At 47.1% G+C, this 15344-nt stretch overlaps 1 protein-coding gene across 5 annotated transcripts in view; it reads right to left on the reverse strand.

Annotated features, from left to right (window-relative positions):
• XPNPEP1 (X-prolyl aminopeptidase 1) overlaps positions 1–15344 on the reverse strand; it is a 52595-nt gene that overhangs the window by 20392 nt on the left and 16859 nt on the right. Inside the window, exons 1-4 of one of the 5 annotated variants that reach the window (XM_057375554.1) lie at positions 10222–10280; positions 8465–8560; positions 5631–5761; positions 526–593 (exon numbers count right to left, since the gene is read on the reverse strand). In XM_057375554.1, coding sequence (XP_057231537.1) covers positions 526–593; positions 5631–5747 — 185 coding nt within the window. In that variant the 5' untranslated portion in view covers positions 5748–5761; positions 8465–8560; positions 10222–10280. Of the gene's footprint in view, positions 1–525; positions 594–5630; positions 5762–8464; positions 8561–9942; positions 10063–10221; positions 10281–15344 lie in introns of those variants that run through there. The other 4 variants (XM_057375555.1, XM_057375553.1, XM_057375557.1 and 1 more) reach the window with 4 other exon arrangements.

The raw sequence follows: 15344 nt of genomic DNA on the forward strand, positions 1-15344 counted from the left end.
AGTAATTTGCACAGCTTAGGGTACAGCTAGGGTAAAAAACTATGTCTCTTGAAACACAGACCTATCCTACAGCCAAGAAAACATCCTGTCTCGGCAAGATAAGCAAACTTTTCCACAGTGCTCAGTTTCCAAATGCAGAGTTTCTGGCCCTGGCTCTGTTTAAACAGAAAGGCCAGCTAAAGTCCATCCACTATTCACCCAGCCCGAACGGGCAATGTAAAATTCTGTTCGTACTGGCTGCACATCAAAAGAAACAACCGCAGGTTACAAGCACCACATTAAAGAGTTAACAGGATTTTACTTTATGAGAGGTTCATTCAGGGGTCAAACATTTTCTGAAAACTTGTTATTCCGCTGATATTACATAATTCCAGCGGGTAGCCAAGGCATAATTCTGCAGATGCTGAAATGGGAATAAAACAGTCCAAACAAGCTGGATAGATTTTCTTTTCCATCCTGCCTCTATGCCATGAATTGAACTATTTCTTTAGAGGAGAATTATGCAAGAACCCAGGTTCTGGAAAGGTACCTGCAGAGCCATCAAATCCAGAGATGAATGCCCTTCTGCAATCACAGGGTGCAATGTACTCGCTCTAGAAAACAAAAGAGGCAGCAATTATTTATAGCAGCAGGGGAAAAAAACAATCAGCTGATGACAAATACTTTGATAAGCTTTTCTCCTAAAGGACACCACAGAGAGAACAAAATGAGTTAAAAATTCCTGGGCTCTACTCCACTGTGATTATACTGTATTTTATGTTCAACTGGTGGGTTTTTTAAGCTGCAGCGCTTTTCTCCCACAAACATCTGTAAACACTGAAGTGCTTCAGAGTTTGCCGACGTTTATTTCACACTCAGTCTCCCCTTTGGGCAACAAACAAATCATGCCTTTGAAGATGCATTGTGAAGGGAAGGGAAACCAGAAGCACCCCTTGATCTTGGAGAGTAATCAGTGCATAAAGGCTGTAAAATTCACTGTCTCCAGTGAAGTCCTCTTACTTGCATTTATAAGAATTCCTTTAGAACTCTTTCTGCTGCAATAATGACATTGAACAAAAATCCTCAAGGTGGTAGACTGTAAAAAATTTAACCTTTGGGACCTTTCATAAATAGATATGGATCATCTCACTTCTTCCTTGCCTACTCATAATCAGACTACAGCCAAAACCACCAGACCATGGTTTGATGGATGAGAGSGAATCAAAGGCTATTAGTCCATCTTCATCCCAAACCTGTCACAACCTGTGTTTCTGGATACATCTCTTGGCAATGTTGTCTCAGAAGAGCCTGAGAATGCAGACACCTGATATTAACAGGAACTGCCAAAATTAAAGGAAAAAGTGCATCTTCATATGGCCCACATCCCTTTTTTACAGGATCCCATTCTGGCAAGTTTGTAGGTCAGAACTGCTGAGTAGGCCTGTTAATGACTASTGCAAATCAGCAAATCAGCTTAATTCAGGCTGACAGCACTGACGTTTGAGCTGCAAAACCCCTGGATTTGTACCTTACAAATGGTCTAAAATCCAAGTCTGTTTCTCCCCCCTTCTGGTGCTTCTCTGCACCCAGCTGCGCTGGGGCAAAAAAAAATCTTAGGAACTGAGCTAAGAAACCACAGTCCAATTCTCAGGTGGTTTTAGTTCCTACTGTGATAGAATCACCTGATTGTTAAAAAATACTCCCTTCAAATCTGTTACTCTTCACTGTTCTAAAGAAGACAGAGGGTTCAAAGCACAGAAGTGACAGAGCAAACAGTACAAATCACAGCACCTGGGACCAACTCTTTATTTCTGCTCCAAATCATGCCAGGATCAAACCCCTTCCACAACAGCCAGGTCTGTCCCCTCCTGGGAGAAGCCAACCAACCATTCACCACTAATATTTTGAAAGTGAACCTTGGGCAACAAATCTCATGGCCCAAAAGAGGATCTCGTTGAGCAGCTTTTGCTCCCAATTGCCAGGGAAGATTCCTGGTATATGCTCCAAAGAAAACCTCCATTTTATCCAAACACGAGGGGAAGCTGGCAGATAGGAGGGGGGTATGGAGACCATGAGTGCCCTCCTCCCTGACCCAGTTAGCTTCCTGTACCTTTTCTTGTTCAGCCCCATGTGGCTGTGATAAGCTCAGTGCTGTGTGTAAGCAATCTCACATTCATAGGATAGGTTAACACCACAGAATAATGAAATGGATGAAAACAATTTTAAAAAATACGAAAGGAAAAGAAATGTATCTGTTTTACATCTGGTAAAAGTTGACCCAAATTAGCAACTATCTTGACTGTATGGACATACTTCACACTCTCCCATTCACAAACAAATCCAGGGGGTGTTTTGAGAGTTTACAGTGAGGCAGAAGGGCTTTGAAAAGGAGTATCAGGGATCTGGAGGGAAAGAYAGTTCATTCATCTGTCAGTCTGAATTCCTGCACACCCACCTGTTCTGTTCCATGCAGCAATCCCCACTGTGCAAAGATGAGCCCATGTTTTGCACAAGCTAAAATTACATGGGGAACACCTGTGTATGCCACACAAAGCACAGACCACAGCACAGTGAGAACAAGATAGTTCCCTGGGGCTTGTCTGGCAGCTCTGATGGCCTTCAACCYGGCCCTCCTCAGTCCTTCCACCTCTGATTCTCACCACACCTGTCAGTCATACAGACAAAAATGGGGGCTACATCACACAAAACCCTCAGCCAAGCCAGGAAGAACCCCCAAAAAATCAGTGCTACTTATCCCCAGAGCCTGCTCTGTAAACATGTTGAAGCTCATTCTAGCCTAATGTCAACCAAGATCAGCAATGCAAAGTGTATCTGGCTACCCTTAGAGCCATGACACTGATGTCAACACAGAACAAACACTGTTCTGTACCTGGAGGGAGGGAGGTGCTCACTGCCAAAAACCTAACTGCATTGGTAAGATCTGGAACAGGTCAGAGCAACCTGTGCACAAGCCATCTCTTGCTTTATAACTCGGCTGATTCCTCAGCCCAGAACAAGTGTGTGTCACAGGAGCCAGCCCTGAGCAGGAGACAGCATCTCTGCCAACCCAAACATGGGGCCCTGAGCTGGGCAGGTGCTTCCTTCATGTGGACAACCAGCCAAATCTCACCAAATTTGTTTTGAGTCACGGCCTGGAGGGTGAAGCCAGCCGCAGTTAAGCTGTGACTGRCTCCAAACCCAAGCTCTAATCCAAACATCATTCCCTCCCATTAAGAAGCTCTTCCAATCTCTGAATAGTCCCATATGGGTGAACTCCAGATTCAACATAAACACACACTGATTCAACAGAAAAATGGATCCTGCTTTTACTACTGCAACATCCCAAAAGCTCTGACAGACATTTTTAACCAAACCACAAAGGACTTCGGTGCTTGATTCCCAAAAGCATGGCTTTTCATCCCTTTATGATCTTTGGATACCTGTAGCCACCCAGCACGCATGAAAAGAAATGGGACTCTTTGGGCTTCATTCCACTTTTGGCTGGACTGCCCTCCTTTCTCATCAGCCTCTGGACTACCCAGGTCCCCAAGGAAAGTCTGTTTCTCTGACTTCTTATCACCAGYATCAAAATTTTCAAAAATTAAAGCAGCCAGCCAATATCCAGGCCTGAGTGCAAGAGCCACAAATCCAAGGCAGCCTTGGTTAACCCTGAGTCAGAACCAGCTGTGTTTGAGAAGCACTGCAGATCTTTCAGTTCCTTACAACTAAGCATGGAAAGCAAAGGATACAACKGGTAGCAAGACTCCTGGCAGTATGATAATCCAAGCCTCATAGCCTTGCAGGAAAACCAATATTAAAAGCATCCCAGAATTCAGAACTCATCAACATTCCCAGCATTACAAAGAGAAATTAGTCAGAAGTTGCATCAGGGTGTATCAGCATCAGTCCAATCCAGGGGTTCCTCTGCAATCCAGAAATGAATAAAGCTTCCCCAAATCTAAACCCTGTGGCAACACCACAGGAGGGAAAGGCCTATTTGTTGACAAGTTCTGTGATGTGGATGCCAGGACAGCCTCAGGAACAGAGAGGCAAGGACAGCTGTACGTAGCTTGTTTGGGCTGTGGGGAGGAAATGGTTTAGGCCACCAAACACTTGGGTATCATTAAACTACAGTGTTCTGAGTCATGAAGGGAGCTGCCTAAGAGCAAAATCTAACTGCAGGGCTGTAAAGTTCTTGTTYGCACACAGGAAACGCTTGGAACACGGAAAAGATTTCAATTACAGGTCATCACAATTTACCTGGAATCAGTAAGGCTGTTCTGGGATCAACAGGTTTCTGTCACTGGCAAAAACTGCATCAATTCCCAACACTTACAGAAAAAATCCTGCACCAGCTATTCAGGAGGCACCAGAATCAGCAGTTTTTAGTAATCGTTTCCATTCAGATGGATTCTCTCTGCAGAGAAACCTGACCAACTCGCCTGGCAGGAAATAGCAACATGGGGTTCTCTGCTTAACTGCACTCTGTCAAGGAAAAGAAAGCAACAGAAAAACCCAGAAGTCCTGAGGGTCACATTCTTCAACTCACATGACAGCCTTTAATGTATAGTGAAATGAAACCAGAGTTATATATGGACAGAGGCAGCTTGAGGCAGGAATGCAGCAGACAATAGCAGCTGCAGAAAACTCCTTCCCCCTACCTGCCCAAGTTTGGATCTCCCTATGAGGAAACATGATGCTGCACATATGGTCCCAGGGCACAGGCAAGYCTGGACCCAGCTCACCCCAGTGCCAAGTCAAGGGCAAATGTTCTGATTCAGTTGCATTTTGCTCTTGTGCACCCTGGGGTAAAAGGGAGCCTTGGGTGTGAGCCAGGAAAGCTTCAGGTCTTTTGTTTCCTGAAAATGGCTGAGGAGGGAAAAACCATTGGCAGTTCTTGAATCTCCTAACAGAGTGAACAGAAGAGTGAAACTTGCACATGAGCAAGCAGGAGAGGTAAAAGGCAGTTCAGCAATTTAAAATTTATGTCATGGACTACAAAATTCTTAACAGTGGAAGCAGCACACAACAGTTACTGCTAAAGGTTACCACCCTGGGCCCAGACTTCTCTCCTGTCTTTAGTGCCCAGAACATGATGCAGAGCAGCATGGAAAGGCAGATGGCATTCTGGCCTGTTGGTCCCCTGCTTCCCCAAAGGCCCCTCCCTGTGGGATCTGAAGAGCTTTAGCATAAGGCAACAAAWTCCAGCAAGAACTAGCAAAGATCTAGCAAAGGGAAAACGCTGTAATTAGGCCTTTGCTACCTTGCTTGAGAGTATGTGTTGATCAGGAGGTGCTACCAGGGAAAGAAAAGCCCAGATAAMACCAGTTCCTCCCCCAGTAAACCCATTCCTCCCAACTGCCAGCATGGGCACAGCAAGTGCCCTGGCAAGCTCCCTTTTCTGCAGTGTGATCTCCCTGAAGACAATGAGATGAAATGCTGTTGGTGGAGCATCCACTCTGATTTGTGTCTCAAACTTTTGACCTCAGTCTTCTGCATGACCCCAGAAACATCTTCAAACATGGTATTTCTCAGACATTTATGGTAGAACCATTACAGTGAGTGAACAAAGGATGGGTTTAGTTACACATGGCTTTTACTTTTTGCAGGGAAGGAAACWGTGACCATTCCAGTAATGCACCCATCCATACCTGGTGGGCATCTCCAGAGGGCACTATATAGGCCTGGACAGGCTCCTGGACATACTTGGGATTCTTCATCACCTGCCGCAGTTGCTTCAGCAGCTCTGTTGTAATTTTCGGACTCATCTTCCTACCTGCAACTAAAACAAAGCACAAAACTTAGGAGTTTCTCCAGCTATCCCAGGTCACCCCCACGAACGGGCTGGAGGAGGCTGTCACCACTGGAAACTCCCTTTGAAGACAACTGCACCAACACTATCCCTCTCAGACGAGAATTTCACCTGTCTTGTCCCTTCATTTGTGTTCCTTGAGAACGACAAATGAGGCTAAGGCCAGAGAGTCAAAGCTGGCCTTTCCTGGAAAGGACTTTTCCCACCCGGTGAAGGATGGTACGCCCTGTGCTGATCCACAAGTTTAACACGCTGGCCAAGTGTGGACCAAGAACCAGCACMAGGAACCAAAGCACCTCAGATATACCCTATGACAGCCAGGAAAGGTCTTGGCATGGGATGTGGATGGTCCCAATCACCCACAGATCAGAACCAGCCGCACTTTGTGATGTGCACTGAGAGAAACTTTCTGTCTTTTCACTCTAGGGCTGGAGATGCTGTGGCCTATACACCAGAGGAGCAGAGTCTGCTGGGAAAGGAGGACATGTATATCAGGAGCTCAGAAATGGACCAATTACAAAAGGAATTTTTAGAAGTTTTATTGTAGCCAAGTTTCACGGTGAGCTGGTGACTGAATTAACTCAGACAAAAGAAACCTGCTCCCAAGGACATTCAGAGGGATGCATTCACTGGCCACATTTACCCCTGGGTTGCACCTAATGAAAACACAACTGCAAAAGGAGAAAGAGTCCACTGAGCTCTCACAAGCGACTGCCAGARGACAACTGAGGATGCTTATGGGAATGTTCTCTAAAAACCTTTGGCAAATGCTCTGCAGATCTCAGCTGATGTCAGGCAYGGGTGGGACACAGCCTGGATGGCACACAACAGATCAGAGGGGAAAACAAGGGCACAGACCAGTCACTCTCCCTGGCTGTTTTTGCAATGGATGTATCTCTGGCATTGCAGTAAACACCAGCCTCTCAAAGTGCTCCCCCAAAACCCTCACCAGCCAGAGCCTGCTGTGAGCACCAGGCAGTGATGCATCAGGCCCKGCTGCTGTGCTGGCGCAAGAGATGGCTGCAGTGGGAGGCACGCGCTGGCTGCACAGGATGTTCAAGCTGTGGGGGATGCTTGGCCAAAAAGACTATGAAAATCAAGTAACCTGAACCTTTTCAGAGGTTCTCTCCATCTTTCTCTTCACTCACATCTCCAAGAGGGCCCAAAGTGGAATAATCCCCTTCACAGTTTTCTACCCACTCCTTTCACATTTTGAAGAACTCTTATTATAACTTTAATACTRTTACTTTCCAGGGCAAGGTGAGTAGGTTGTGTGCTGCTTAAAAGTCATGCTATGCAGTATTTTATTCTGACCAGTTAATTTCACACCTCATTTCACAGCCATGTCTACAAGCAGGCCATAGATGGGAGAAGCAAACAGCATGCAAGTCTCAAACATTTTTTGCTTATCCAGGCACTTATTCTATTTACACCTCAGCAACTACCAGGAGTCCCAGATGACATTATGGTCTTATGCCAGAAGACAATAAGGCACAGCCCCTGCCCTGTGATGTTTGCCATCTCAACAGCAAGGCAGAAAAGCTGCCTCCCTTTCACAAGATATGATTTGACCAAGGTCAGCACTGTGACCAAGTCAGGAACTTAACCAAGATCTGATACAYTCAGTAGTAAAAAAAACCCAAGACCACCATTCACATGTCTCAACACAGGAAGTTTAGAGCACACCAGACTTTTGTGAGACTGACTGCCCACAGTACACTGTTTTTTAAAATCCAGACCACAATAAGCAAAACAAGCTCAAAATGCACCATACACTATATCCTCAAATTGATATCTTGTTCCTTTGCTGGGTATTACATCTCAGATTTATTTCCAGGATGAATTTCATTGTTTTATATATATAGTGTTTGCAAGCTACACTGAACTTTMTAATACTGTGATTGTTTCTGTTTGTCCTCTACAATGAGCTGCTGTAACACTCTATAATATTGCTGCTGATTTATGTTCAGATAGAATRAAACACAAAGGAGAGAGAGCAACAACATAGCGACTAGCCAGCAGAAAAAAAATTTCTTTCTACAAACTCATAAGGACACAGCTTCCTTTCCTGGCCTGTGCTTTGTCTCCAGGAGTCTAAAAGTCTCATATAAATAGGCAGGGCATGACAAGGCTTTGCCTTTTAATAACGCTCCTTGCTGACAAGCCATGGTTTTCTTAGCAAGATGAGATTCTCTCAAGGACAAAAAAAAAAAAAAAAATCATTTGAAAAGTACTCTCACTGTTGAAAGATTTGCTTGCAATATTAAAAACACAACTAAGATAGATTAGCTACCAAACCCATATTAAGGAAAACTTCTGCTTTAGATAACCACCACATTATAAGAAATGGCTTTCAAAATATCCTCCACAAACTTTACAATAAAAATTGCCCTCCGTTTCCAGAGAAACAGAAGCTGTTTTCTCAGAGATATTTGGTAGTCATTTACTCTGATCACCCCTATAGGTTTTAACAGGTGACTTTTCTTTCCTTGGCCATAATTACAAGACTCTACAAAGTTAAAACAGCTTCTCTAYCATTATTTCTATCATTATTTAATCAGTCCAGTGATTAAAACCAAATACTGCTGAATTTAAGGTAGTGGCTGTAGCAGTACAGGAACCAGTCCCATTTCCTGCCCTAACTTTTTCACAGCTAGCAGGCTCCCTTATTACCTGTCTCTGCAGTTCCTCACGTCTGGATGTCGTCTGTCTCTGYTCACACAAAATACCATCCAGCTCTTTGGCCAGCCTTCATAAACTCCACTGTGCCTGAGAAAGCAAAGGGCAAAACTGAAGTGGCTAACAAACTTTGCCCTCCCATAAAACATTTTCATCTCCAGSAACGAGCTCAAAATGTATTAACACCACGTTCTTGGTGGTAAGATTAGAGATGCACTGAGGGTGAACAATGAGGGAACAGGGAACACCAAGGGCCAGGCATTTGCTTGTCAAGACTTACGATTAAATCTTGCAAGTGTGTGCTGGTTTATGCCAATTATTTTCTCAGTCAYTCTATCAGAAGCCACTCCCCATTTTACAGATTRGGAAAGTCAGAGCAGGAGTAACATGCAAAGTACCACTGCAGCACGACTAGAGCCAGAGCTGGATCCCAAAATGTGTCACTGTCTAGACGTATATTATCTACACCTCACTCAGACCRCTGGAGGCAGTTCTCCAAAAGCCCAGAGCAGATCCTGCCTGGACAGCATCTCYATCAGACACACGAGGCAAAGAGCAACCACGAAAATGCTGCCAGAAGAACCAGACACATTCTCCTGCCTCCGACATGTATGCACAGTGATGGGCTGCAGCAAGCCCAGGCACCAGAAATGGTCAGATTTGGGGACAGCAGACCCACTGTGTCAGGGTGTGTGTCAGTGCCACAGTGGGGAAGGGAGGCGAGGCCAAAAGGTCTGGCTACAGCTGGGTCTGWCTGTGGCAGCTGTGTTAGACCACCCCAAGTGTTTATGTCATGTTTTCTTGGAGAAAGGAGATATGCTYGTCCTTGTGATAATTTCCTCTCCACTTTCTCTTTTATGAATAGTCTTGTTCAAAATAAACTCATTAGTTTGCATAGTCGGGAGCCAGCAGCAYGACCTCAAAGCCAAGCTTCCCCGGCCTGGACTGGCTGCACACAGGGCAGCCCAAGCACTCACTGCTCAAGCAGCCATCCATTGAGACATGAGCCCCATTGCTCGTCCCTTCTCCACAGTGCCAGCAGCACCTTCAATTCACCAAACGAATGACAGAATTGTTAGGATCAGAAAGGACCTCTGGTCCCTGCCAAGTCCAAGAAAGGACCCCCCTCATCCAGGCAGGGTCACCTGGAGGAGGTGACACAGGAACACATTCAGGTGGGTTTTGAATGTCTCCAGGGAGGGAGACACCAAGACATCTCTGAGCAGCTTGTTCAGCGCTGCTGCCCTAACATAAAGAAGTTCTTCCTCATGTTGAGGTGGAACTTCCTGTGCTTTAGTTTATGGCCACTGTTTCTCATCCTGTCGCTGGGCACCACCAAAAAGGACCTGGCACCATCCTCCTGCACCGGCCTTAGAGACATTTATATGCATTTATGAGATCCCCTCTCTTCTCCASACYGACCAGGCCCAGCTCCCACAGCATCTCCTCGTAAATTAAATGTTCCTGCCCACCTGGGCCAAAAGCCTCTCCCAGCCCTCCATAGGACTGACGGGGCCGCCTGGGCCTGGTCACCCCGGCTGGGCCCGGCTGTCAGTGCGGGATCCCCTGCAGGCCCTGGGAGCCCGGCATGGGCCTGAAGACCCGGCGGGGACCGGCTGGAGGGGAAAGCCGGGCTCGGGACCAGGCCGGGCCGAGCCGCACCCCCTCGGCCGGACCCCGGGCACAGGTCCCGCTGTCCGCCATCAGCTCGGAGCACCCACCCGGGGCTGCCCCCGCTCGCCGCGCCTCACCTGCCGCCGGCCCGCCCGCCGCCGCCGCGTCAGCGCCCACGTGGGCAGCGCACCGCCCCGCCCCGCCCCGCGCGTCACGGCTGACGGAACGGGGCACGGGCACGGGGCACGGGCACGGGGGGGACCGGGGTTAGGGAGCGGGACCGGGTACTGGACACCGCCACGGACACGGCGTGACCGCCCGGCTGAGCGCTGCGGAACCGCCTGTCCCCCCGCGCCCGGCACTGTCCCCGCTGGCGGTGTCCGGACTGGACGCGGTGTTCCGCGGTGCCCGGGGCAGCCGAGTGCGCTGCRGCCGGCGGGGAGGGACCGGAGCGGAGCGAAGCGCCTGTCCCATACCTCGGGCTGCGCTCGCCTCCGCAAGCGAGCTCGTAAACTTCCAAAAACCGAGCCTGGAGGAGGGATTGAGGCCGCTCAGCGGGTGCGCCCGGCTCCGCGCCCTCACGGSCGCCGTGAGCGGGAGCCGCCCAAGGCCGGCGAGAAGGAGCCGGGGCAGGGGGAGAAGCTGGGGGCTCACACCCGCTCCTCCACCRCCAAACTGGTGCACAGGTTGAAAYTAGGTATTAGGAGAAAATTCTRTKCTGTGGGGGTGGTGAGGCACTGAAACAGGTTGCCCAGAGAAATTGTGGATGCCCCAACCCTGGAAATCCKCAAGGCCAGGTTGGATGGGACTTKGAGCARCCTGGTCCAGTGCCCGTGGTTGACACTAGATGATCCTTAAAGTCCCTTCCAACCCAAACTATTCTATGATTTTAKGAAAATMTGGACATTTGCCATGCATGCTCCCTAAAGAAAACACCATCCACCACTCTGCTCTGCCCCAGCAGTTTTTTTGCTGGTGGGCTGTAAGTGAACCCTACTGACAGATACAGGAGGCTGTTCCTGAAATGCAGACACTGACAAATGAGAAGATCACCACAAAAAAAGGCTGCAACAAAAGAAAAAATTCTGATTTGTAACTATGTCCAGGCAAGAGGGGTTTGCTTGTAGCAGTGGGCTGTTGGAGGTCTCCAGTCCAACCCTCTGCTAAAAGCAAGGCCAGCTTCAAAGCTCGAGCAGATTGTGTAGGGACTGTCCTGCTGCTTTTTGAGTATCTCCAAGAAAGGAGAAGCACAGCCACTCTGGGCGGCTGGTGCTAGTGCTGACCACCAAGCAAAAAGGTTTATTTCTGATATCCAAGCAGATGTTCCTCATTTCAACTTGCCCCTTGACCTTTTGCTGTGCACATCTGGAAAGGGTCTGGCTTTTCCTTCTCTTGGACAATTCTCCCAGACTCAGCAATTCTCCTGTAGCCAGCCTCGGCCAGCAACTGTGGTGYTCTCCACATTGCAGATCTCAGGAATACAATCTAGGGCATAACACAGCACAGCAAAACCTGTAATCCAGCAGAAGAGAATAAAAGAAGGTCTGTCCTGCAACCAGCRTTCCAGCACTGGGAAGGGTCATTGGATGGGGCTGGAATGCCAGACTGTCCCTGAGGAGGGRCAGGAGAGAAGGCAGGGAGAGGCTGACCAGGACTGTTATAACAGGAAAATTTCTTTCCTCATTAACCTCCTTGGGTGAARCTAATTGCTGTTTCCCGATTATTCTCACCTTATCTTCCAGCCTTGCCCACAAGGGACTCCTACAATCCTGGCAGTCTGGGCCGAAAAGGCCCATTTAGATCATCACACATCAGTGTCCCCCTCAGGGTAAACTASAGCCGTGTTTTGCATTTGTGTTACAAACCACATTATGCAGAATATACCCTGCAGAATATTTGCTGAGAAGATTCATTTCTTGGAGACCAGCCAGAATCCAGCAATGCTCATACTAAAGCACATGTCAGGACTTTTTAAAAGACATCATTGGCACGATGATCACCATTTGCCGATGGTGAACTCTGCAGCTGAATCCAATCAGGGTTGTGAAATGGTCCTTTCAGCCTCCTCTGACTCACAATAATAATAATAATAATGATAATAATTTGGGGTTAGCTTTTGAATTTGGCTGTGGCTCTTAATAGAGGGTTGTGGAAAACTGCACCTGCTGGAGCTGTGCACCAGCCCAGGAAAGGGGGAAGGATCAGTCTGAAACATTTCAAATCTTTGTCATGTGCCTTTCCAGCTCTCCAAGTGGAGATTCCTTTTCCTCTCCTGTTCTGGGGCATTTTCACTTTGTTTGAATTAGAACAAGTGGTTAAACACAAGATAATCAGCCTGTGCCAGTGAAATAGTTTGTTTGATTACTTTTTGCCAGCGAATCATTATATCACTCTGGGCTAGCTGGTGGACCGTGGGAGCAGTGGCAATCAAATACAGGGAGGAAAGAAAATACTTCTCCTATGTGGGAGTGTGACTCGGGGAGCGTGCACSGCGTGAAATAATCAAGCTGCTGGCAGATCCCAGTGTACCAGGGGGAGGACAGGGCAGGGAAAAGCTCAGCACTTTCACAGAACTCACCCCAATTCCTCCAGGTCTAGAGGTGCCATCCTGCCTGTCCACAGCCAGTCCAAGGAAAACAACTATGGTTTGAAAGCAGGTCTGTCCTCCCTCCTTWAGCTATCCTACAATCCCAGCATAAGAGGAGAACAAATCAGGAGGATTGAATTTGATTAACTTTCTCTACTTTGGACCCAGCTCAGGGCAGAAATAACAAGCATYGCTGTGGACAGACTATCAATGTGATATTGATGTCTCTATGTAATTTAAAATGAATTAAGCCACCACACAAAAACACCTTACTGCATTGTCTGGTGGCCAAAATGTGCCCCCATTCTGTCTTCCTCATCAAGTTCTTATTTAATAAAGGTAAAAAAAAAGTCTGCATTCCTATCTCCTAAAAATGTGCTAAAGGAAGCAGAAAACAGAAGGGAAAATATTGATGTSTGGAAGAGCTTCTAGGCTGTAACTGAATGCCTGGTATTGCAGAGCCACATTGTTAAGGTTTCTGTGCCCAGAGGTGACTCCTAACTGATTCTGACTCATTGAGCACCAAAATTTAGACTAATTTGCTTTCCTTCCTGGTAGAATTACTAATGACAAACTGACGGGTATTCTGCATAGGAACCTCATTCCAGAAGAGTAATGATCTTGTAATAAAAGATGTTTTCAGACCACAAAGCATTTTGCAGACATCTCCTGCCTATGCTGGTGACAAGTCCTCTGCAGCAAACAGCCGTGTCACAGGTGGAGGTGTGGCTGTGCCATGTGAGCTGCTGTCCTTCCTGTCTGCAGGGATCTGGGTCTAAGCACTGCAAGCATCCCAGTACAGCCTGAGCCAGCAGGAATGGTGTTAACCCATGGGTGAGCCCTGAGGTGCTCAGGATTGCATGGATGCCCATGGCTGGGGCATGCCCAGGTTGAATGAGCCAGTGGATTGCTGCTAAAGGCTTTGCCTGGATGAGCATGGGAGGCAGAACTATTTATTTCATTTGAATAATACATGACTAATAAGTTAAATAATAGAAAGCAGAGTGAGCTTTCCGGTTAAGCCAAAATGTTTGATGCTTGTTTCCTGGGCATTTGGAGTCTCTGGGAAGCTTTGAAGTGGTCCTAATGAACCTGCCAATGTAGATAATGTAAAATCTTTAATAATTAATTTATCAGGCAGAGCTGTCTGTGATATATGTTCTGAAATGTTTAAAGAGATGAATCTGTCCTTTCTAAGTTGGTTGTTTGACCTCAAATAAAATGATGAAAATTCTGATGCAAAGATCTTTTATGGAAGCACTTCAGTCTACCTTGTTTTGGATTAAATTGTCTAATTGGACTATCTTTTATGTCCTTACAATGYTGCTTTTGCATCAGATAACAAAAGAGAAGGGTGAGGGAGAAACACTTGAGGASTAGAAGCAACCAAAATTCCCAGAGACCAGCCTCAGCAAATGACAGAGCCATTAGCTGCTGTAATCTTGATCTCTATCAAGTGATCAAGGCGAGGAAATAAGCCGTAAAAGAACTTGCTTTATCTTATCACCCCTCCTATACCCATTATACCTTTATTGTGGTTGTAACTTTCATTTCCTTCACCTTCTTCTGTTGGGCACCTGTGAAATTTAGACTCTTGCTTCACCATCTAATCTCCAAAAATGACTCCCACCCACCTCGAGCATCCCACAGCCTTTTCATGGCAGAAGCTGTTTGGCACCTTGATGAGATCATGGTGTCCAAAGATGASCCAGCAACTACTCAGGGACCAGGACACATTTTTTTTCTTCCCCTTGGAGTAATGCAGGTTGTTGTGGGAGAGAGCAAGAGCAACTGGGGATTTGTGGCAGGGGGCTGAGCACAGCTGTCCCCAAGGGCAGGGGACAGGGGACATCTGGCCACCAGACAGTGAAAGGGTGCTCTCAGCCCCACTTCCCTGACACACAGACTGGTGCCACCAGCATCACTGGGCTCTCCCATTGCCATGGCACCGCAGTGCCACAGCCTCAGCTGTTTCCAAGCTGGGAAATGTATTAGGAGACACGCAGGGGGTTGGAGGTGATGTGTGGGATCCCTTCCTCCCTGCCTACACAAGTCCAAAACCCATTTTTACAAGGTTGTACCATGACTGAACAGTCCCTCCCATCCGCTGGGACTGCCTGTACAATAACCCACCCTCTTGTCCTCTTGTGTTTGTGTTTCCAGGGACTCTCCTACAAGCTGTCACGTGAGAGTTGTTTTACTCACAAAAATTCACAGTGGGTTTGGCTGCACTCAAACCTTTGTGCTGGCTRGGTAGGGTCACATCCTCCCCGCCCAGGGGCACACCTGTGTCCATGCAGGGGACAGCAAGTGTTGTAAGTCCAGTTTTATTCCTATTCCCACCCCAGAAAATTGCCTAACAACAATTAATGCTGGTATTTTGGTAGTATATAGCAGCCACGCTCTAACGTGCCAAGACAAGGAGGGGCCTGAGAACAGCAAAAATTTGTTTGTATTTTCAGCTCTCAGCTCTGAGTTAAATGAAGGTTTCAAACATGTGGCATGAGTCCTCTTGGATCMTGTTTTAAAATAAATTTTGTATGTTTGGAAACAGTGAAACTGGAAACTGCAACAACAAATGTTGTGTTTGGGGGAAAAGATAGCAGGGAGAGAAGAAACAAGCCTATCTAGAGATCTTATCTTCATTTTTCTTGGGAGGACAATTTATCTGGC

Source organism: Malurus melanocephalus, unplaced genomic scaffold, assembly GCF_030028575.1.
Source record: "Malurus melanocephalus ecotype Western Australia unplaced genomic scaffold, MMel_1.1 scaffold_252, whole genome shotgun sequence".
Taxonomy (NCBI): domain Eukaryota; kingdom Metazoa; phylum Chordata; class Aves; order Passeriformes; family Maluridae; genus Malurus; species Malurus melanocephalus.